This window comes from Clupea harengus, chromosome 3, assembly GCF_900700415.2.
Source record: "Clupea harengus chromosome 3, Ch_v2.0.2, whole genome shotgun sequence".
Lineage (NCBI taxonomy): Eukaryota > Metazoa > Chordata > Actinopteri > Clupeiformes > Clupeidae > Clupea > Clupea harengus.
In genome coordinates, this window is record NC_045154.1 from 1210001 (window position 1) to 1235000 (window position 25000).

Consider the following 25000-nt stretch of genomic DNA (forward strand, 5'->3'; position numbering starts at 1 on the left):
TTGCATTGCAGTCAATGCACACGTCCATATACTAACACTATTTTTATTGTGTTTTATTGTTAATTTAAAACTAGGGGTGCCAATAATTGTGGAGGGCACTGTACCTTAAGATGTACCTTCATTTTTCAAGGTGTTTCCCAGAGCGCCCCTAGCTAAGGCATACCTTCTCTAAGAGATACTTTTGTGAGGGTGGTCTGGACGACTCTTAGCTATACCTTAACACAGTTTTCACATCAAACGTTTTGGAGAATAAAAATAGTGTTAGTATATGGACGTGTGCATTGACTGCAATGCAAGACCAAGACATATGTTACATTACATTTTGTGCTTGATTAATTTAAAAAATTATAATAATGAATCCCAAGCGAATACAAATCTAAGTGGCTTCTATACGGCAACCGTATGTATTTGGGGACTTTTTTATTTGGATTTGCTTAGAATTTCTTGTTAATGTTCTTTCTGATAATGATCACCTGTGCTCCAAGCAGACCCATACAAAAATGAACTTTAGGAATGTATAGCTTTCAAGTGTAATGCAACACGTCTTGGTCTTACATTGCCTTCAGTGCATACGTCCAGACACTAACACCCCTGGTTATTAAATACATTGTTAGATTCATGTTAGCACATACATAACATAGGCAACACATACATTTAAGATTGCAAATAACTAAAATACTTCTTTACAAGTAATACCTACTTAAGTAATACACGAATAAATATGAAAGCATTTTCTGTTATATTTTGCTCAAATCAATTGGTGTTTTTTTTTATTTTCACCACTGGTGCCAGGCTGCGCCGATCCCAAAGAGGTGAAGCCGGGACTTATCCGACCTGTGTGTGACCTCTTCTGCTTCTGCTCAAAGAGGCTGAGGACGCAGTGCTGGTGTGGGGTGGACCACGAGAAGGACAGGACACTGGTCAGATTTCTCTAATCTCTACTCTACTCTGCTTAACTCTGTTTTTGTTCATTTAGGTTTAACACTAAGTGTGATATCCCTCAGGTCTGTTTTCCACCAGAGATTTGATGCATTTTCATTACCAATACGTTTTCTTGTATCTTAACAGGATCTGGGGAACACACATCTAACAGAGGACAGTTGTCCAGACTATGAGGCTTCAATTAAAACCTTCAACATACAGGATACAGCATATGACAATTCTGGTTTTGTTAAGGATGCACAGGCGTAAACATTTAGTTTCAGAATGGCATCATTTAAAAATATTCTGTGATGTACTCATAGGCAAGGCAAGGCACGTTTATTTTTTAGGACAATTCATACACATCCCCACTTCAAAGTGCTTTATATAGCATAAATCACAGACATTGGCAATTAAAAGCGCTATACAAATGAACAGATAAGAGAATATTGAGAAATAAAAAAGAGAGATTTTTAAAACGATTAAAAAAAGGAAAATGCATTGAAGCAGAATAACAACAAAAGAGCACAGAAAAATGAAAGATTAAAAGGAAGAGTGCATAATAGTGCATTATAGATGAACTAAACTAAAGGTTCATCAGTATTTTTCAAACAGAATGTTGTATTTGTGTTTGTTTTCAAGTTTGTGAAATAAAAACAGTCTATAAAGGAAATGATTATTCAAGATGAATTGTTTTATTATTCAATGTTATTTGATTTGCTTTCAAACCCAGAGAACTGGAATGCTACTATGAACCATGACTACCCCTATCTGGTCAAAATAAAACACTCAGTTTAAGGCAGAAAAGAGTGTATATTTGCCATTGCCATTAAAGTCAATAATGTTTTTAGGTAAGTTAATGTTGATACATGGTTGGACATTCAAACCCAGAGAATAAAAGAATCATAATTGAACAAAATAGCATCACTAAGCCCTTGGTAACTTGCTAGGCCCAACCTTGTGACTATTCTCTTAGTTGTTTTTTGGTTTGGCAACACTTTGGCTACAATGTGGTGAACTACATCCAGAGAGAGGGGCTCCTTGTGACGAGTTAAATGTGCTGGTAGGAGTTGAGCAGACCTCTCAGACACATTACATTTACATTTAGTCATTTAGCAGACGCTTTTATCCAAAGCGACTTACATATGTGCGACTTACAATGTATACACATTTTACATTTACACTGATGGCACACTGCACATCAGGAGCAATTAGGGGTTCAGTGTCTTGCTCAAGGACGCTTCGACAGGGAATTGAACTAGTAACCTTCTGATTACTAACCGACTTCTCTACCTCCTGTACCACACGGCTCCATCTACAGGACAACTCCACAGTCTCCTCCCAGAAGATTCACCAAATATGACCGAAATAAATTAGACTTGTATTACACTAGATCTATGGAATACCCTGAGATCGTTAAACACTAATAATGACATTTGCATTTGAATTTCTAGTTGTTTCTGTACAGTTCCTAATTTCTATTGACAGTTAATGTTTTCAATAACTCTAAGATAATATCGAAGAACATGACATCCGTTTTGCAACAGAGAAAATTAAATATATACTTGGAAATGTAAACATATACTAAGGTATGTTTATGAAATGTTCTCACCAGCATGTTGACATCAACATTGTTTACAGCCGTAAAATGCTATTTAGCTTTTGAAAAAAACAACACAGCTATTCCTTGTTGGGCCTGGGGTTGATCCGCTCTTAATGACCCTCTCGTTGCTTGGTCTACGGTCTCTGTATCCTCTTCAGAAAACAACAAGATGGAAATCAGAGACAGTCAAAGTCAGTTTTTACTTTTAATACATTGAAATGAAAGGCTGATATTGCCATCCCCACACACTCATACATAAATGAAAGACTGTTATTGCCATCTCCACAACTGCCCTGTCTCTTCCATGCTTTGATCTAGCATCTTTTGTCAGCTTCTAATGTTAGATATTCAAATTGTGTTATGTTTCTCCCTGTTGTCTCTTCTCAGCTTCACACTAGATAGGCACATCTGACAGCTAGAGTATTAAATGGTTCATTATATCATTTCTGTTCTCCAGACAACTTCATACACCATAAATAAACTGTGGGTTTTGATGGAAGAGGTTCTAGATTTTGTTTTCTAATTGTAAAACAGGAGAGGATTCAGGCCGACAGAGGGAAAATGATGTTCAAAAGATTGTTTTGAAAAGTGAGGCACGTACGAAACAAGCCGTCTCAAAGCGGGTCGCTCCCAAGCTATCCAGCCCATTATTCGTGTGACTTCTTTTTCCTGAGTTGCCAATCAACGGCGTGCCGATGAACACTCAAGCGCTCAAGCAGCTCGGCATCATGAATTGCAGATTGCAGGTCAAAATAAATATAGTTTATACTATTTACCTGTAAGGACAGCACACCATTTCCCTCTACATACAATACACAGGACATGTCGTTCCCATATTTACAGGCGCATAACTGAATACACTGGGTGAACAAATAAATAATAATAATAATAATAATAATGTATTTTATTTGTAATGCACCCTTCATTCAAAAGAATCTCAGAGTGCCAACATATTAAAAACTAACTATAATAATACAATAAAATAAAAATGAATTAACATAAGCATAATAGAAAACGTTTTAACATTTTAACATACGATTTAACACAAGGCCAGAAATGCCTTCCTGAATAAAAATGTTTTTAGTCCAATGGCTTGTTGTGATTCCTGGATTGACATTATTACCTCTACTGAGGATGAGTTCATTAAAGAACAAACGTAGAGCAGAAACGAGAATCACAAGAGAGTGAAATAGAGATATCAACAATGGCCATCTCTTCATGGAGGAGGGGGGGGGGGGTATGGTAGCTACAGCGTGAAACACTCTAGTGAGTCTAGTCCCTTCACTCCATTTGCAGTGGAGGTCGTGTACATAGACACAAGACTGGATGTGTGTGTGTGCCCCACGTGTGTCATGGACAAACTACAACCACATAGAATGATCATTATAAGTTATATAAATATTGCTGGACTGCTAATTCTTTGACTTTCTATAAAAGTCAAGAAAGTAGCCTAAAAAACAGACAGGCAACAAAGTGACAGGTGAAAGGTCTTTGTGGTTTTGCTGACAATTTTCAGCCCCATTTGTAGTATGAAATAATGTTCATACTAGCAATTGAGCAGTTTATATCAGGAACATACAGTTTAAGCTAAGTTCTAAACATATTTTTGGGAGAAAAAAAATGTGCAGTTTCATGTTTCCTCATTTTGACATTATGATGTTCTGTCCATTCTTACAACTGTGGAATATTCAGTGAAGTTGTGACATGACTTTCACTTTATTTCTTCGAGCAGAACTGCTCGAATGCTCTGTGTAGGCGACTGAGAGACGTGTTCTGGTGTATTCCAGTGTGATATAGAGCTAATCCACCGCTGCCTCCACAGACTTCCAAACCAAATAGTAGAATTAAGCAATAAGGTACGAGAGGCAGTACTGTATCGTCAATAATGTACTGTTCAAGGGTGCTGTTAGGCCCGACGCGAAGTTTTACTATTTTATTGGATTCATTCATTTATGAATGAATGATTTAAACTATTATTATGTGATTTGAGTGACAGCTGGCCAAAGTTGCAAACAACTGATGAATAAAGGGCATTCTACTCACTTGCAGTAGCACCCTAAATATGTGGAAAATGGTATAATTACCATTGGTATAATTACCAATACTGTCTATATTATTGATATTGACATTGAGTACAGTACTGCCTTGAAGTAAGAACCAGTGCACACAGCAGCCTGTGATCTCACGGTGGAATTCTATGTGCCTTTTCTTCTTTCACAACGCATGGAAGTGCTAAACATTTGCACTCCTCCAGATGTTTCAGCCTTCATGCTACCTTCAGATGTTTGTGTGATGTTACCTGCTGCTAGCTGTAATGGCAGATCTGGGCACACTGCAGGCAGATCTCCGGGCACTAGCTGTAATGGCAGATCTTGGTACACTCCAGGCAGATCTCCAGGGCACTAGCTGTAATGGCAGATCTTGGCACACTCCAGGCAGATCTCCAGGGCACTAGCTGTAATGGCAGATCTTGGTACACTCCAGGCAGATCTCCAGGGCACTAGCTGTAATGGCAGATCTTGGCACACTCCAGGCAGATCTCCAGGGCACTAGCTGTAATGGCAGATCTTGGCACACTCCAGGCCGATCTCCAGGCACTCGAGCGGCTGGCAGCAGCAGCAGGGTTCCAGCATGATGGCGTGGCAGTGGGTGTGGCAGTGGGTGCAGCAGTGTGCGGGGCAGTGCAGGTCCTCGGCGGGCGCGTCCTGGAGCTCCGCACAGCAGCGTTGGCAGCCCTGGCAGAGGCAGCCGCAGGTGGAGCTCAGGCAGGAGGAGCAGAACTGCAGCAGATGCCCAGCTAAGGTGGCGCACTGACAGGACAGACAGGCCAGGAGCACAGACACACAGCCATCTGACACCACAGCAGCAGCAGCAGAGCAAGAGGAAGAGGAGGAGGAGGAGGAGGAGGAGGGGGAGGAGGAGGAGGAGGAGGAGGAGGAGGAACGCTTGTGAATGTCAAGCAGTTAATACTGTGATTTACATCCTGTTTTGATATACAGATGAGTTGGATTATGAGGCTGTGTAAGAAGCAGCAGAACTAATGTGCCAAAGAAAATGAATTTATTCTTCAAAACATCAGGCCAGATGTGTGAGATACAGATGCCAGTGTTCAGAGTGTGTTTGTGTGTGTGTGTACGTGTGTGAATGAGTGTGTGTGTGTGTGTGTGTGTGTGTGTGTGTGTGTATGTGTGTGCTTGCTCATATTTTACTTCATACAAAAGTGACTCATGTTGCCGAAACTTTAGCAAATGTTCTCTCTCAGGTAGACTAGAAAAGGAACATGTATGACACCTTGCACACAATATGTAATATAAAATGAAATACAGTAAATATGAAATTCAGCTGTATGCCTCAAGACAGCTCCATGCTACATTGTCTGTGGTACACTATAGCACAAATCCTGCAGCCCTAATCCTGATCCATGGTGACATTTTTATAAACTTAGAATTTACAGTACTACCACATTCTCCCTTGGCTTGAATCTTTCGAACAAATCTTTAGCACATCTTATCCACCCCTAAAATAGCCCATATTCCACAAATATTTCAAAGCAAGCTGTTGTCATGACACCAAGAACAAACTTTTTCACAATCATTTTCACACTTGGTTCAATACCATGTACACTTTCTCAAAACACAAAACACATCCAGCATATGAGTAGACTATGTGAACTAAACTGTTGATACTTTTCCCTATGCTTAGATACAAAATGCAGTCAATGACCACTTCTTCCGAGATTCATGGATACCTGTCTCAGTCAATATTCACCACCAGCAAAACGCTGTGCCAGTACAGCAATCGTTGCAAATATTTAGATACTAATTTAGATCACTGTAGATGGAAAGATGCTGTATTTAGACAGACAAACTAAGTTATATGCTTGAATAAGACAAAGTATTCTTGCAGACTTCTTACCATCTCTACAGAAGGCAAACATAGATGTAACTGTTCCTGAAGAGTTGTTTCCACTATTACAGTACTGCTCTATATGTAACTCATAGGCTATCAGTGAAAGACAGTGATTGGAGAATGCAACGACAGTAAATGTACCCACTCAATAGTGGTATCTACAGCACTGGTTTACTCAACAGTGGGATCTACAGTACTGTTACTGGCAAAATACAGAGGACATCATGGATCAGCATTACATTGCAGACTTGCTGTGTAACCGTAGTTCTTGGTGATTTGGCATGGAATTACTTGTTTGCAAATGCAACCCTACATACAATGATCTATGCAAAAAAAATGGAGGATACGTTTTGCAATGCTTCAAGTTGTCAAGCTACATACTGTGACGGCCACCGTCCCTGCGCAGCTGCGGCGCTCCAATAATGAACGGCAATTACGTAGCCAAACCGACATTATTGTCAGTCCAGGTGTGGGAGGCACCGAAGTTATGAAAAGACACCTGTGAGAGAGTGACGTTTCTTTTCGCGGAAGGGCAACGAGGAAGTAACGAAAGTGAGGCTTCGTTAGAAGAGGCATCCTTCCCCATTGCTTTAGAAAGAAAGAAGAAAACGAGTAGCCTACACCGAACTTGGTGAAAATAAAAACAAAACGTAACGGAGCAAGCGGAGCTTAAAACTACAGCGGCCTTGCCATGCCCTATCCACACTGACTGGCTATACTGACCTGGAAGACTGGGAACTCAGAATACCGTCTACTCACCAACCGTAAAAAAAAAAAAAACCCACCTGGTTGTCAATTCAAGACCTACCCAGGTGTTTTTAGGTTTGTGCCTCGTTACCACATATACAAAAGGGGCCATCTTTGGTATTTGCGTTCTTTACACGTCTTTAGTCAGTAAACTTGATGCAGCAAGAGGCAGAGGAAGAGGAAGAACAAGATCAGTTGTGTCTGATGAAATCAGAGCAACAGTTATTGATCATGTGCTAAATCATGGTCTGTCCATGAGGGCAGCAGGTCTGAGGGTTCAACCTACTGTAACTTGCCTAGATCCACAGTGGCATCAATAGTGAGGATGTTCAGGCAAACCAACAGGTACTATACAGTATTTACAGCATCCTGACTGAAGGCATCTGACCGATGTGTATGTTACAGTAGTAATGTGATGTGAGAAAAGTCTCCTGATGTATCTGTGAATATCTGTCTTTGACTCACTACTGTAGGACCCAGCGGTTGCCTCCCTCAGCGTGAAGGGGAAGGACATCAGTGGATGGACTGCAGCTGCATAAGGCCGTCATTGGCCCTTAGCCCCATACAATACAGCCTGCCTTCTTGCCTTTCTTGATGAACTTTATGAAAGGCTCTCCGCAAGAGAGCAAGACGGGCAGAATTTGCCAACATTTGTTATCGTATGGGACAATGTGGCCTTTCACCATTCCCACCAGGTTTACGGAGTGGGTTTTATCGCATCCCAGGATGAAGTCCCTATTCCTGCCACCATACTCTCCTCTACTCTCCTCAACCCCATTGAAGAATCTAATCTAATCTAACCTATACTCTACTCTCCTCTCCTCTCCTCTACCCCATTGAATAATCTAATCTAACTCTAACCCATACTCTCCTCTCCTCTCCTCTACCCCATTGAAGAATCTAATCTAACTCTAACCCATACTCTCCTCTCCTCTCCTCTCCTCTACCCCATTGAAGAATCTAATCTAACCCTAACCTATACTCTCCTCTCCTCAATCCCATTGAAGAATCTAATCTAACCCTAACCCATACTCTCCTCAACCCCATTGAAGAATCTAACCCTAACCCTAACCCAAACCCATACTCTCCTCAATCCCATTGAAGAATCTACTCTAACCCTAACCCATACACTCCTCTCCTCTCCTCAACCCCATTGATGAATCTAATCTAACCCATACTCTCCTCTCCTCTCCTCTCCTCTACCCCATTGAAGAATCTAATCTAATCTAACCCATACTCTCCTCTACCCCATTGAAGAATCTAATCTAACCTATACTCTCCTCTCCTCTCCTCAACCCCATTGATGAATCTAATCTAACCCTAACCCATACTCTACTCTACTCTCCTCTCCTCAATCCCATTGAAGAATCTAATCTAACCTATACTCACCCCTCCTCAATCCCATTGAGGACTTTTTTTCAGCATGGACATGGAAGGTTTATGACCCTCCGCCCACATGACCAGATGTCTCTTGCAATGGCTTCTGGGTGTATGGACATAGCAGTGGAGGAGCACCAGGGCTGGATAAGGCACTCAAAGAGATCTTACCCCGGTGGCAGGACACCACATTCGGTGCGATGTAAATGTAAATCTCAGGCCAAATGCGGAGGACAGGATGGATTGGACTTCTGCCCCACTGATAGGCAGCCAATATATGTGCACATTTTGTGCATGTGCATTTCTTGTTAAAGTAATTGATTATAATGTGTTCTGTATTTCAGTATATTGCACTGGGAGAACAAATATCAACACAGGAAAGCACACGGAGGAATACTGTTGTGTTTGTGATTTTGTTTCTTTATCATATATTACGTATTTTACATTACAAAAAGTGAAAATTGTTATTCTTGGTTTCTGATAAAACATCAATTTACTGTAATTACAATTACAGTAAATTTACCACACTCAATTGTGAGATCTATTGTGAGCGGCAAACCAACATATGAACACTGATACTTGGCTTGGATTGACGTATTTCCAAGATGCAATGCAGAGGAGAATGTTACCGTAAATGTGAAGTTCAAACATGTAAAAGTTTGACACCAAATACAGTGGACAGAATGGATCAGCATTAGGGCTACAGCAGACTTGTAGTGGTATTCCAGTACTTTGGTAGACTGTATCTTGTGTTGATGTATGTCATTTACTGCATTGGAAATACTGCAGTGAATACGTAGCATATTCATGCCTTTTTGTTGTGCTGTAGTAAGCCTATATAACACGTGCAATTTTAGCATATGGCTGTAATGAAAAATGTTGCAGCATTTTAGAATTATTTGTTTACTATTACAATATTTAGTCCAAAAAAGTGTTTGACTGTGTTTTTTTTCTCTTTTTTGCAATGCAACGCTACAGTAATCTATGCCAAACTGGAGGATACAGCAACATGTTATATATATATGTTTTGTAGGTCATTGTACTTTGAGTGACAAAGTAGTCTTCCTGAGAGAGAACATTTGCTAAAGTTACGGCAGCATGAGTCACTTTCGGGTGAAGTATGAAGTGTTTTGGTGGTTGTAGTGCATTTTGCACCAAAGGTTAACTGATTTGCTGAGGTGTGTTTGTAAAGTCCACTGTGTGAAGTGTTTAGAAAAAGTGTACATGGTATTGAGACAAGAGTGAAAATGATTGGAAAAAACTGTAATGCTATCATCCAGATGCAGATATCCTCAAAGTTAACACATATCCTAAAAATATTTTGTTTTGTTTTAGTCAGATTGTCAGATTTGTATTAAATGCTGTCATCCTTGATGTAAATACACAATATTGACACACAAGCGTATTGTCCACAAAATATCTGTTTTCTTGGCATGGTCGCAACTGACCGCAGAAAGAGATTGCATTCAGTTTGGTTCAGGGGTTCACATTCATCAACCTAAACAGAGCTCACAACCTCCCATATCCCATTCACTCCCCATCCATGTAGCCATTGTCATAACAGGTCTAGACTACTATTCAGCTGAACAGGCTGTTCAGTTTAACTGGGGATCAACAGGCTGTTCATCTCAACTGGGGTTCAACAGGCTGTTCAGTTTAACTGGGGTTCAACAGGCTGTTCAGTTTAACTGGGGTTCAACAGGCTGTTCAGCTCAACTGGGGTTGTTGTAACGAGTACACCAAACAGTCTTTGATCTCTGAGTAAAAATCTATATAAAGGACCATACCATAGTAAGCTGATACTAGCCTAATATATTGTTGCAGTCAGCGCTTAAAACACATCACAACACTGTACGCAAGGGCGTCAGCAGCATTTTGAGAGTGGGGGGGACATATTTTGGCTGGGGGTCTGGGGGTTCTCCCCCCGAAAAATTTGAAAGATGTAGATGCAATTTCCTGCATTCTGGTATATTTACCATGTTTTTAGATAAAAAATGATCTCTCTCTTTCATTGTTTTTCCTTGGAGTCGGCATGGTCTGCAATCACTGACTACTATTATGTTCTGGTAGACTGGGTAAACCCAGCCCGATCTGCAATCTTAAATAAGATTGAGCTTGGTCTGGTGATAGCCAGGATAATGTTTTGGTGTAATACACAGAGGACTGACACTGACAACTTCGGCACTTTATTCTCTATTTAATGAGAGCAAAATATTTAAAAGGGGGATTTAAAAAGTCGTTAGAAAAACTAGCATGTTAGCTAACGTTAACTCCAGATTAGCTCACGGTTGTTAAAAAATAAACCACCTTCATTTTTTTTGGTAGCTACTTGAAAAAAACATCCTGGTCATCCCTTTCTGCCTGAAACAGACGCCTAGGTCTCAACACGGCCAAAAGCACAACATATTTCAGTCGCAGAATAAAAAATCAACAAATGTTCCACTAATGGGTAAATAAAGTATGGTATTGCCTAGTGCTAGTTGTAGGTAAATAGCTTGCTTATGTAGCTATAATCATAATGTTTGCAGAAGGATTTTTGTGACTTAATGCTATTATAGCCAGAGAATGTCTCATAAGGGTGCTTTGGCCACTAAAGGGAAAACTTGGGCAACTGACTTACTTTCCTCTTCCTCGAAAAAAACCTCCTTCCATCTCCTCTGTGGAACAGCTACGCTTCAACGCTTCAATCAAAGAGTATGGGATGGGAGTTGAATCTGGTGCGTGATGTACTAGGAAACCTGGAAAACGCGGAGTGGATTTCTATTGCTATGGGTATTCCCGCTACTGATAAAATGGAACGGATTTGATTGTGAAGCAATGGAAAGAAAGAACGCTGGGCTAGTAGACCAGTCATGCACTAATATTTTAATGTCAAATGTGGGGGGGTCCAAACGACTTTTTTTTTTAAGTGAGGGGGACGTGACCCCCCCAAGTTATATTGTGGCGACGCCCATGACTGTACGTATCCCACTGGAGAGTGGAATTAAAGTAAAAAAGAAAACAGGGTTTCCCTCTTAAAACTTTAATTTCCATACAAGTTCCACATAAGTGCCACAGCAGTGAGTGCCAGGGTGGCTGCTGAAACATTCAACACAAATAGGCACACAGATGTAAGCTATAGGCTGCATTCAGTTTCAGAAGCCTACCTAGATCCAAAGTTGCACATGTGTTCAAACATTATGCACGTTTCAACATTTGAAATGCTAGCCTGAACACATTCAATGGGTGTGTTTTTGAGTGGCTGTATTGATCTCAACGAAAATAGCTTGTCATGGAATCTAAAGTCTTTTTTTGACACTCGAAGATCACAAACCCCTTTTAGCAATATAATAGTCAGCTCCAAGTATTGTGGCTTGGGCATTTTAAAACATATATGAAATGCTATAATGTGTCAACGAATTACATTTTTTAGAACAACAAAAAAAGCACTTCAGTTTATTCCTTAGAAAAGCACTCCTGGCAAAACCACCTCCAGAACCCGGGGCCATATTGCCATGTTCTTACACTGTTATCTCGCTAGTTTAAAGGGATTGCTTGGCAATGTTGTTGGTCGTCTTTAACTAAACCTTTCAGCACTTAACTTTGGCCTGCATGGCTCTGCCCACTTAGAGCCTATGACCTCACCTTGACCTCTCACTCTTAAGTATCTCTATTATCTGTAACAGTACACTTGTGCTGCCGTTTCAGCCAGTCATTTTAGCTCTCAGACTAGGGCCCTTGGTGTCATTTTGAACAGTCATTTCTCCTCCACTGCGCATTATTACATCATTTAGTTGATAATATGACCATATCCTCCTGAGAACCAACCCATAGACTTGTGTCCTCTGTAGTTGACATATGTTTTTCATGCGCACCCTCTCACTCTTTTGAGCTATTCTCTTCATTTTTCTTGGTACCCAGGAGGATATTGTGATTTTGTGTTTTGTGAATTGTATTTTAGTTATATTTGTGAACAACCTTGGGTGTCATTAAAGGCTCTTTTAAATAGAATGTATTATTCTTAACTATTATCATTATTATGGGAATGAAAAAGCACTGAAATGAATGTTCAAAATGCCTCTGATGGCTTTCAGTGACAGTAGAAATGGACCTGTACACTAATGTGGTCTTACCCTGTGGAGGTTTACCCGGCCTGTGGGAGCTGATCACACTGCTTCCCTTCTGCCTGCGTCCTGATTGGCTGGAGCCACGCACGTCAACAAAGACAGAAGATGGCTGCTGGTTGACCTCCGTGCCAGGACCTGATGTTTGGACAAAGACAGAAGATGGCTGCTGGTTCAGCTCCGTGCCAGGACCTGATGTTTGGACAAAGACAAAAGATGGCTGCTGGTTCAGCTCCGTGCCAAGACCTGATGTTTGGACAAAGACAGAAGATGGCTGCTGGTTCAGCTCCGTGCCACGACCTGATGTTTGGACAAAGACAGAAGATGGCTGCTGGTTGACCTCCGTGCCAAGACCTGATGTTTGGACAAAGACAGAAGATGGCTGCTGGTTGACCTCCGTGCCAAGACCTGATGTTTGGACAAAGACAGAAGATGGCTGCTGGTTGACCTCCGTGCCAAGACCTGATGTTTGGACAAAGACAGAAGATGGCTGCTGGTTCAGCTCCGTGCCAAGACCTGATGTTTGGACCAATGTTTCCATTGGCTGGGCCTCCAGCTGTGCGGCTCCATCCTGCTCTTCCTGTTTGACACACTGGCTTGTGATCACACTGTCCCTTGGGTTCACAGGCAGCTCCAGCCCAACAGCACAGACAGGCTGGGCTGCTGGGTAGAAGAGCAAACTCATTATGACGTGTAGGAAGAGTTATGTAAATGATGATTCATTCATGGAAAGAAATCGATTAAATTTGACCCATAGATAAAGTATCTATCTATATCTATCTATACGATCTAGTATAGATATAGGGTTGGATGGAGGAGGGGCCGTCCCTATAACGAGGTTCTGATGGACCATGAGTGGCTGTCTTGTAAAAGGGACTGACTAAACATGCCGGATGTGCAATTATTCCATTAGTGGGTGTGTTGACCTTAGAAACATTCAATTATCTTCTTTTTTTTTTTTAAATGTGAACTACTTGAACCTAAAAGTGTCTCATAATAGAATGGTTAATGTAAAATTTTCACTGAAAAAAACCATAACCGAATTGCCTTTTTTTTACTTACAATTAACTTCAAGGGAGGCCCTATTTACAAGAAAAGTGACCAATCACACAGTCTGTGTTTCTAGTAGCCAAGTGATTTTGAAGAGACAAGACGAGCTGAGCACTACTTAAAGTATGTGAGTTTAAATGTTCTCAGCAAGGATTAGTTTAAATACCACCTATTTCCAGACATTTCCCCATGTATAAACCTATGTAATGGCCTTATGGGTGACTGGTTGCATAAAATACCTAACTAATTCACACATTCCTTCCCTAACAATTCTAAAAACACTGCTGTAGTGCTACTGTGATACTGCTTTTACACTTCAAGCTTTTCTCTTTCTTTTTGAAATACCACATGAAGAGCTTGAATACGGTTCTTACCGAACTGTTGATGTATGTCCAGTGTTCGTCCTTCGGGATATAGATGGTTGATTGATGTCGTAGTTCCTTTTGACATGGTCATCATCTTGATAGCAGCAAAAACACAGCGCTCACACAACTCCTTGACCCCCAAAGTGGTGTAGGTCCACAACTAACACTCTTTAAGTTGACTATTGTGAGACTCCAGCAGATTGGGTCCTGCGGGACAGAACAATGCCATCATCTTTGATATTCCAACCCGTCGTGCTCTTAGGTCTATGAAGACGGACAAACATTATCCTTTGGATGTAAAACGTCAACTGTGCATAGGTATCCATCTGTATGAGACGATCAGACCAAGGCTGTGCCCATGGGGAGGTTCAGTGACTCACAGTCACCCAAGTCAAATAGAAATATTTGAGATTTCACAACTGGCTGTCACCATCCTCTCGATACAACTCCTCTCTGTGTGCGTTGCACATGGTATGTTGAGGTGCAGCACGCAAACTATTAGAAGTAACATTTCTGTTATTGCTTTGTAAAACAGGCTATTGAGACATATATGGGAAATGCAAGATAAGGTTCAGAGATTCAAATGTATTTAATATCTAACATATGTTTGTGCTGTATGTCCTTTTTCTCCTGGGTTAGTTAAAGTATCCTAGCAGCGTGGTGTCATTCTGTTGTGAATCATCTCACACAATGCAGACACATATCCCACCGGCGTGCTGCGGAGGACACACACCACTATGCCCATAGAATACTGCAGAGGCTGGAAAGTAAAGCATTTTGCTTAGGCTGACCTTTGACCTCTGTCTGAACCTTTCTTCCCCATTCGTATGAACAATAGTAAATATTTGTCACAGCAGCGGTGAAGCTAAGCCCATTAGCATGAGAAACACAATATTTCTGTGTGATGGCTGAATACTTTTATAATTAGAGACACTCAGGCAACCTTCGGGATTGGAGAGGATGAGAACTGATCCATCTTTTACGGTTGTTTATGATACATAAAATATACTCCCATATCTTCAAAGGGAGATGGGGTCGACCATGGACGGGGAAACTAGAATGTCACAACATTAATGGCCAACTCTTCCTCCACTAACAATGTTGTGCTGATTTCAGATTTGACAGAAAAAACAGTTGTGGAGTCCGACCGAATGCGGATCCTAGATGGTGACGAGGGAGAGATCTGATTAGGTTTGGCATGTCTTGTCAAGGAAATGCAAATAGTACGAATGCTTACTGTAACAGACAGAAGCCTGTGTAGCAGAAAATCATTGTAAGTTGCAGTTTAAGCTAAGATCCAATCACATCTAATGTACCAGCCTGAAATCAGACACAAGCACACGCACACGCACGCGCACGCACACGCACACGCACACGCACACGCACACGCACACACACACACACACACACACACACACACACACACACACACACACATGCACACACACACACACACACACACACAGTGTTTTAAAACACAGCAGTGAATTCATGAGTTTAAGTTTTAGTCCATTTCCACTATTAATCTTTTTGAAGAGAACAACTCACATTGAGCTTATGTGTACAAGTAACCTATGCAGAACACATTGTGGAAGATATTGTGGGCTTATCTCTCTAAAATCTGTCTGTGGGGAGATGGGGTAAAGCAAACAGACGCAGCTGTGGCAGAAGTGATGTGCTTAATAATGAAACAAAACATGAAAGTCAATACGAGATGACAGTATAAACACATGCATTGCACTGGATACTTGTCTGTGATGCTGACAAAGTGCTGTCAACGTGCTGTTTTCAAAAGCGTGTTGTCACACACGCACTGATGCATCTCAAAGCAAAATGGCCCCATAAAATAAGCTGTTGACGTTGTCTCTCACTTCTGTGAAATTCAATCAATAAACATGCACGTCGGAAGGCTAATCAGACGCTCTCTCTGACAGACAATCAAAGCCCGTGTGCAAACAGCAGCGGTTACTGACATTAGTCTAAACAAACAGATAGAGAGGAGATGAAAGGCTTCTCCGAGCTCTGTCTGTGGAATGGCACATGTTTCCTGTCAGGAGCTCACTGAACAGTGCACACATGAAATAACTCTTTAGTTGGGGCTTTCTCAGATTGAATGTGCTTCAGTATATTAATTATATAATACACAAGATCTTTTCCTCATTGCTTTTGACTTATTGCAAATACTTAAAGTCTTGTTCCGTTTCAGTAAGCCATAAGTAATATAATTTTGTGTGTGTGAGAGAGTAACATAAACGATTCAGTGTACAGAGTTAAATGAAATTGGACACGTTTCACTATTTGTCCATAACAAACCTAAGTGTGTTAAGTAGTTCTCATGACGTAATCTATATTAAAGTTTGATTAATTGCACCAAAAATAGCCAGCATAAAACAGAGTGAGCCAGCCACCATAACTTCGACAGCACATTCTCGACCCACCTTTTAATCCAACTGTACCTCAAAATGATGATACAACAGTATGTCCTATAGTGGAGGTTTATAACGTCTTTGAATTATATTATATTTAATTATAATCTCAATCATTCTGGACAAAACACAAGACTGTACTTCCTCGCATTATCATTTTTCAACAGTTTCCATTTTTTTCAGATGAAGCATGAGGGCATATGTCACAATTGCAGTTAACCGGTTTTATTGTTTGACAGCAAAGTAAGATAACTCTTTAAATTATTATTGTTGTTGTTGTTGTTGTCGTTGTTGATAATATGATCACAGGGACCTAGAAGCATGGATGTGTTCTGACTAAACTGGGAAGCTGCTGACATGTATTGTTTTTAAGTGGTCCATGTTACTGAGTCACAACCGTTAAATGATTAACTCAGAATGTGTTACATGGTGGCTCACAAAGCTAGTAAAAAGGAATGTTGTTGAGGACGTTCATGAATGAGTCATTTGTGCCCAGGAGGGGAGCTGTACACGGCTGACTGTCAGCACGCCCCAGACACCCCTGCTGAAGGACACTATCCAAATTCTGCTGTTGGAATTTCTTGGTTTATGCTGCTTATTTGAAACACTGTGTGATTGAAGTTAAGGTTCTCTGTATTTCTTCGCATTAAGAGGAAGGCCTGATGGAGCTGTGAGCTGTGAACTTTACCGAAGGTTGTCTTATCCCATCACAACCATTATGAGTTTTTGTTTATGATAAATCCAACTGTATTACAACTTTCCCGGTACATGTACATAATCACTACCCTTATGTGGGTTTGACAGGGGGTCAGTGAACTTGGCTGAGATTGAAACTTTAGTACTGTACTGACACTGACTTTGCCAGTTCCCAAAGAATGAAAGAAATAATTGCTTGTGTGCCCCATGCACACGCCAAAGACATCCCTGTGGAAGCTGTAGGCAGCCCAGCCAATAAAAGCCACTTATAACAAAACAGGAGGCCATTTAATGTTCACTTCACATCACTTTCTTTATTATCTACGTTAGTAGTGTTGGTCAAGATGTTTCTAGATAAAAGTGTCAAATAAATATCACTTGGTATAGGTGTTTCCTGTGTAACACCACCCCTACTTATCTGGTAGTTTGCCAAAAAAAAGAGAAATAGAACTAAGGAGTTTCTGAAATAGGTCTAGAACATTCAAACAAGCTTCATCATCAACTCTACATAGCCTAAATGGCAAGTCATTAACAGTATCGCTAATCAGAACATGGTAAATATGCATTATAAATGTGCGCTAGGTCATCAAGTCATTAACAGCATCGCTAATCAGAACATAGTAAATATGCATTATAAATGTGCGCTAAGTCATCACGCAACAGTACAGTGAGTAATAATACGCAGTAGCCACAATGCTAAATCACGAGTCCAAGCACAGGCAATCAGAATACATTAGACTGAAATCAGGAGAAACAGGCAGACATGATTGGTATGTACCACTAATCAAAACAATATCTTTTTTCAGGATCAATCTGTGATTTGGGATTTGGTTGATCCCCATCTGTAAGAACAGAACTGTTCTGATCCTCTAGGGTTGAATGCCCCCTTTTTGACATGGCATCAAGGTTGGGCAACATTGTTAGATTCAAATGCAGCTGTTGTTCACGTCAAGGCATCAGATTTCATATTAGGCTGTCATCCTGTCAACAGGAAACGAATCACACATTAACAGTCCTTTAGTTAAACATTGTTTTGGGTGCATTAGCACCGAGGTTCAAGGTTGCATGGTTGCTAGGAGGAGATGAACATGACAGCTAAGTGTGAGCCTGTGTCAAACCCTCACAGCTGCTTTGTGTCAGAGATGTAGCCTCTATCGTCCTGGGTCTCAAATGATTTTGGTGGGCTACGAGCATCTAGACGTTTGAAGTTTCGATGTTTCGAACCAGGTGAGCCGTTGTTCCGTGGGGTTGAGTCTTCGGTCAGCAGAGATGTGGCGTCAGCTGGTCTCTGGAGGAGAAATTAGTGCATTCCTGTACTTGCCGCTTGCCAGCTATTTCCGAATTAATTCTTATTCAAAACAAATCTCATCAATGCAATGTGTTATAACATATTTTACTAAAACCATATTTAAAGATAAAACATAAATTAGTGAGAGATGATCTCTTCATTCAAATGACAGTTCTTACACACACTCTGTGAAATAAAATAGTGGCTTACCTGTCCTCTTAAGTGAAGAGCACCTCTGCATCCCAGGCTGGAAAAGGATGTTTTCATTGTCACAGCTTTTACAAGTATGAATTATTCACAATGACATTTTATTCAATTCAATTCAATTTTATTTATAGAGCGCCAAAATGATCAAATTGTCTCTCTAGGCGCTTTTCAAAGCCCAGGGCCTGAACCCCCCCGAATGAATTGCTATGCACATGTTTTGACACATTGTCATTTCTGTGAGTGCTATCATGCTACTTATTGTTGCCAGTGGGTGTACTCATGGAGGCAGGCAATGTAAAAGGACGCGTAGGAAAGCCATACATGGAAAAAACACTGATGCTGTAAGTGATGGTGTCGCTCTACCTCGTTATCTTTTGAGATCTCCGTCTCTGGTACTCCGTCTCATCCACGGTCCACACGGCCCCCTTCACATTCTCCACCCTCACGAAGCACTTGTGAAGGCTTAGATTGTGCCTCACGGCGTTCTGAGAGCATGGATGAAGAAGTGTTTGTTAGTAAGTAAGTAAGTACAAACAAAAAACAAATGTTTCAAAATCTATGAAGGATACTGAAAAGTTGGTTAAGACATGCACACTTTGTTATATGTGTGACTCTGAAAAAAATAAACATTTGTATTGACACAAGTTCAATCCTTTGTTATACGTGTTACTCTGAAAAATACAAATGTGTATTGACACAAGTTCAACCCTTTGTTATATGTGTTACTCTGAAAAATACAAAGGTGTATTGACACAAGTTCAACCCTTTGTTCTATGTGTTACTCTGAAAAATAAACATTTGTACTGACACAAGTTCAATCCTCAAAGTCAGTGTGTGAGACACCACTGAACACATAACGAATATAGATTTGCACAAGATGACATTTTTACGGGTAAAAAGCTGTGATTCTTTTTGATGATCCTCTCCAGTCCAGATGAGATAATAACACATGGTACTGTTAGAAAGGCAATAAAACAAACAGGTTTACCTTCCATGTGGCTGCATTGCGCCTGAAAAAGGCAAATGTCCGTATGAACCAATGATAGATTTCATTAAGTGTTATCCGCATGTCAGATGCCTCAATTATGGCCTGAAACAGAATAAATACATTTAAAAATGTGATAAAACAACTGAAAAACAACTGAATAGCTCAGATTAACAACAACTGTTTTGATATATACAAAAGCCTACATAGTAAAAAAATAAAGCTATCAGGGGATATATTTCCAGGGTCAGGTAGGTCCGGTAATTAAGTTATAAAGAAGTTTTAATTAAATGTACTTAAAGCATGATTCGATTCATTAAATTGAATGTCTTTGTTGAAAATAGCCACAAGAAGAAAACAAAGCTTGGTGTATTTTTTGTCCAATTATGGACAGGAAATTGCAATGATTTTGTTAGTTAGTTAGACATTAGTGTCAACAGAGCTTACATGTATACCATTGATTAGTGACATTTTCCTTCATGTGGGGCGACAGTGGTACAGGAGGTAGGGAAGTCGTTTAGTAATCAGAAGGTTGCTAGTTCAATTCCCTGTCGAAGCGTCCTTGAGCAAGACACTGAACCCCTAATTGCTCCTGATGTGCAGTGTGCCATCAGTGTAAATGTAAAATGTGTATACATCCTTGTAAGTCGCTTTGGATAAAAGCGTCTGCTAAATGACTAAATGCAAATGTAATGTTTGGTGATCACTGTTTGCTTGCATCTGTAGCTTAGCGCTCACTCACCTGTCTTATGAGAGCTGCATACAGTAAGTGAAAGGTGTAGCTTAGCGCTCACTCACCTGTCTTATGAGAGCTGCATAAGTGAAAGGTGGACGGACATCTGCATTCCTGTAAAAGGTATAATCTGGAGACAGGTCTGGGCATAGCCAAAATAACATCATAGGTCAACATATAGCTTCAAGACATACAGGGATAGGAACAATAAACTGCTGAGATCTTTGATCTTAGATCAGTGTTCAATAGTAAACATCTGTCAACTCATATTGGGGACAAGTGCTCTTCAATTTATATAGTGTCTACAACGATTATTTAGCTGATACATTACAAATAAAAACAATACATGAAACGATCAATTGCATTAAACATATACATGTCTCCTTGAATGAATAGCAAATGGTAAATGAATTGTTTGTTGAGGTTCATTTTAATTCAGCTTTAAAACAACTGAATTCGAGTAACAGTACCAAGTACAGTCACCTCTAAATAAGTCAACAAGAACATGTTTATTGTATAACTTGAAATGACCATATTTTATGAAACATGCGCTGCCCCACCTGCGCACAGGGGAAGGTGCGGTTTGATGTGGCATCGCTGGCGTATGGTTCGCAAGCTGGAATGTCGAGCTGGAGTGCTGCTGGGAGATGGAGTGCAGGAGGCCGTGGACATGCTGTGTGTCTGAACTTCACTAGGGCGGCTAACTGGCAGGGACACCGCTGCTGTGTTCACCTCTGAGTCCAAGCTGATCTGCTAAGGGGAAGCACAGAGGGATACATTCACTCCGGCTATCTATTTCAGTTGTGGGCATAAAAAACATCGGTAGTGTTCGAGAGCTTTGTAAAACAACAATGTTCTCTACATTTTGAAAAAGGCAAAAAACTAGACATTGTTCAACCGTCATTAATGAACAGTTCAATTTGAAAAGCACAAATAATTCAACGCCGAAATACTTTTTCAATCATGATATGGCAATTACAGAGATAGCAGCTGAAGTCATGCTATAGCGCCTTCTATCTCCATCTGGACACACTGACCGGTGAGGAGGAGGCGGTGTGAGGCTCTGAGGGGTGCATGCGTAGGTGGATCATCATGGCCTGGAGGCGTTGCTGCTCCTTTGAGAGCTATCAGAGGAGGGAAGAGGAAGTAGCGGAGGGGTCAGTAAATAGAGCATGTCACAGCTTCAGGGGAGAAGGATTAACTTAATCAAGCAGAAAAAGACTAGCGTTGGTGCCACAACCAGCGTTAGCATGCATGGTGACATCACTGAGAAGACGAGGGAGTGGCAGATACTGGCTTGTGAAGGTTTATTAAATCAGCGGGAAAAGCCAGAAGGTCTGGTTCCATTTATCAGTCACCAATATGATGACGTTCTTTCTTCTCTGTGATCTTTTTTGTCACAATACTGGAGCAGAAGAATTTTCCAATCAGCTTAGAAATCTATGAAATCTTAGAATGTCTATTTTATACATACAATATGTTATCAGAGTTTGGTATATCAGCTTCAGAAAGTGTTCCCAGAGAGGTAATCCTTTTCATTGGACAATAGGGGGAGTATTTTTTGGACCTGCCTGCAGAGCCAGCTGTTCCACTATCTGCATCTGGACACGACACTGGGCCGTGCTCTTGTCATCCAGGACATGTTCCCGGTTCAGGTGCCTGTGGTGAGATTGGAGGGTAAGTTGGTGAGAGTTCCATTGCAAAGTTTCCTCAGGCATTGTGCATTTTATAAGAACATTTAAATAATTCAACAAATACTGCCATATAGTGACAGACAAAACAGTCTCTTTTTTTTCATTAATGGTCCTAAATAAGTTCTCAGACAACGTGTTCTCAGCCACCATACTTTTTCAAATTCTTACTTGAGAAAGTCTTCCAAGTCCTCGCACAGCGATTCACAGCCTGGCCACCTACACAGGCCGTGGCCATAGAGAGAGTGCGCATCAGGATCCAGAGATCTGTCAACACTGAGTAAAACAACAACAAATACAATCAAATCAAATGACTATCAGAATGAAAAACAAAGAGTAACATTTACATCAGTAAGAAATTGCAGCTGAAATAACATTATATTTCAAGTTGACGTTAAAGCCAATTTTAGGTTCCAATAGCGCTCTGCTGTTGTCGACTGACCACTGAGTATTTTTTACACCGGTAGAGGGAGTTGTGAGGGCCGTGAGGGCCGCGGGGGCCGCGAGGGCCGTGAGGGCCGTGAGGGCCGTGAGGGCCGTGGGGGCCGCGAGGGCCGTGGGGGCCGTGTCTGTGCTGGCTGACTTGCTCTTCGTGTGCCCACTGGTCTGCTCCATCCACACCCTCTGGCACTCAAGCAGATGCAAACCTGTGGGAGAGCATCACATTTACATTACATTTACATTTAGTCATTTAGCAGACGCTTTTATCCAAAGCGACTTACACGGATGTATACACATTGTACATTTCCACTGATGGCACACTGCACATCAGGAGCAATTAGGGGTTCAGTGTCTTGCTCAAGGACGCTTCGACAGGGAATCGAACTAGCAACCTTCTGATTACTAAACGACTTCTCTACCTCCTGTACCACTGCCGCATCACCCATGTTAGCTAACCTGGGGCTAGAAACTTTACCTGTGTGACATAAACATGCAGTCAAGCCAACTTCCCCCTCAAATCCGAGCTCATTCGAGTAGTTTCCCTGTAAAGAGTTCCAAGAGGGTCGTCTAGAAAGGTCTTACAAGCATTACTTCCCCAAGTTTGTTGGGATTTCATTAATTACATTATGAATGGTATGGAATGATTCTGATTCATTTCTTTATCATGAGCAGCAAAGCTATGCGATCCTATGGCAATACTGAAGAAGTGGAGGGATGTTATAACTTCTTCAGACACAGGAGGTAGAGAATAGTATATCTGTCATCTGTCTTTGTGGTGCACATTTAGCTCTTTGATGCCAACACCCATGAACGTCCATTTGAGAAAAGAACTGTACCGAGCGGTAGTGTCTGAGAGAGGAGACCAGCCCGCTGCAGTTTGAACACGTGTTCCTGCCGCTGGACTTCTTTCATCAGGGCGGGGTTCTGCAAAAGAGTAGGCGATTAGACATCATTGGTGAAAGTGAGAGAGAGAAAGTGGGGAATTGATTGTGTGTGTGTGTGTGTGTGTGTGTGTGTGTGTGTCCCCACCCCAAAGGACCAACCTCTGACTCCATCTGGTCTTGACTGTCTGACTGTAGCTGCTGTTGAAGCTTTGCCTTAATATGCTCTTGGTGTCTCGTGTAGTAGAACTGGAGATGTTGCTGGAGGGAGAGTACAATATGACAGGAAAATGAACCTCTTACATGTTATCACTCACTAAAGTACATCAACAATAGTATGGAACTCTATGCATTTAGTTTCATTCATGCATACTGTATGTGGGCTGTTTTGACAACTGGGAAGCAGGACGCAGGACCGTCTCGACAACAGGCCATTATGCTGGAGCATGACCGATGCCTTCCTCTAAATGCATGGGCAACCTGTGACAGTCAGACTGGATGAGCCATACCTGCTGCAGGATGAGGGCGTGTTTCTGCTGAGCCAACATGTGAAGCTGCTCGTTGATCCTCTGGGAGCCCATAATGGCTGCTGGCAGAGACCTTCAGAGAGAACAGAGATCACCCAGGAAATTAAAAGACAACACTAGATTAAATCTGGCTATTATACCATAAAAGCAAAGTCATAAGAAGAGTCTAACCTGTTGGCCGTGTCAAGGCATGACATGCCACAGTTTAAACAGATACATTTAAAGGCATGAGAGATGCCACAGTTTAAACTGATACATTTAAAGGCATGAGACATGCCACAGTTTAAACAGATACATTTAAAGGCATGAGAGATGCCACAGTTTAAACAGATACATTTAAAGGCCTATTTTGTTTTTGCTGTTCAGCTAATGTTGTTGCTTAACTAACTTTAACTTATTTTGTGGGTTTGACTAGCACCTTAACTTTGTTTAAGTGGAAATGTCCATGACAACAATATGAATATACAATGTGGATCAACCTTAAATTCAGATTTAAAAAATCAGTGTCAGTAAAAAGGTACATTACAAAAAGTAAATCAGCAGTTTTACAAGAATGAATGAAACCAAATGTCATGGTCCTGAATGTTTTCTCTGCTAAAGACAGATTGTATGATCCATGAATGTGTTCCTCTTAAAGACAGATTATATGATCCATGAATGTGTTCCTCTTAAAGACAGATTATATGATCCATGAATGTGTTCCTCCTAAAGACAGATTATATGATCCATGCATGTGTTCCTCCTAAAGACATGTTTTCCTCTTAAAGACAGATTATATGATCCATGAATGAATCAGAATCAGAATCAGAATAGTATTTATTGCCAAGTAGGTTTACACCTACCTGGAATTTGTTCTGGTGTATAGGTGCATACAGTAAACATAAAAACAAACAAACACAGTAAGTACTACACATAACATAAAACATAAAAACACAGAAATGTGTTCCTCTTAAAGACATGTGTTCCTCTTAAAGACAGATTATATGATTCATGCATGTGTTCCTCTTAAAGACAGATTCTATGATCCATGAATGTGTTCCTCTTAAAGAC

The 25000-nt window shown here is 40.9% G+C and overlaps 1 protein-coding gene across 1 annotated transcript in view; it reads left to right on the top strand.

Annotated features, from left to right (window-relative positions):
* slc5a12 (solute carrier family 5 member 12) overlaps window positions 1–1457 on the top strand; it is a 9972-nt gene extending 8515 nt beyond the window's left edge. The window contains 1 exon segment of the mRNA XM_042707440.1: window positions 793–1457. Within this exon segment, the coding sequence (XP_042563374.1) occupies window positions 793–935 (143 nt within the window). The 3' untranslated portion in view covers window positions 936–1457.
* The last annotated feature ends 23543 nt before the right edge of the window (window positions 1458–25000 follow it).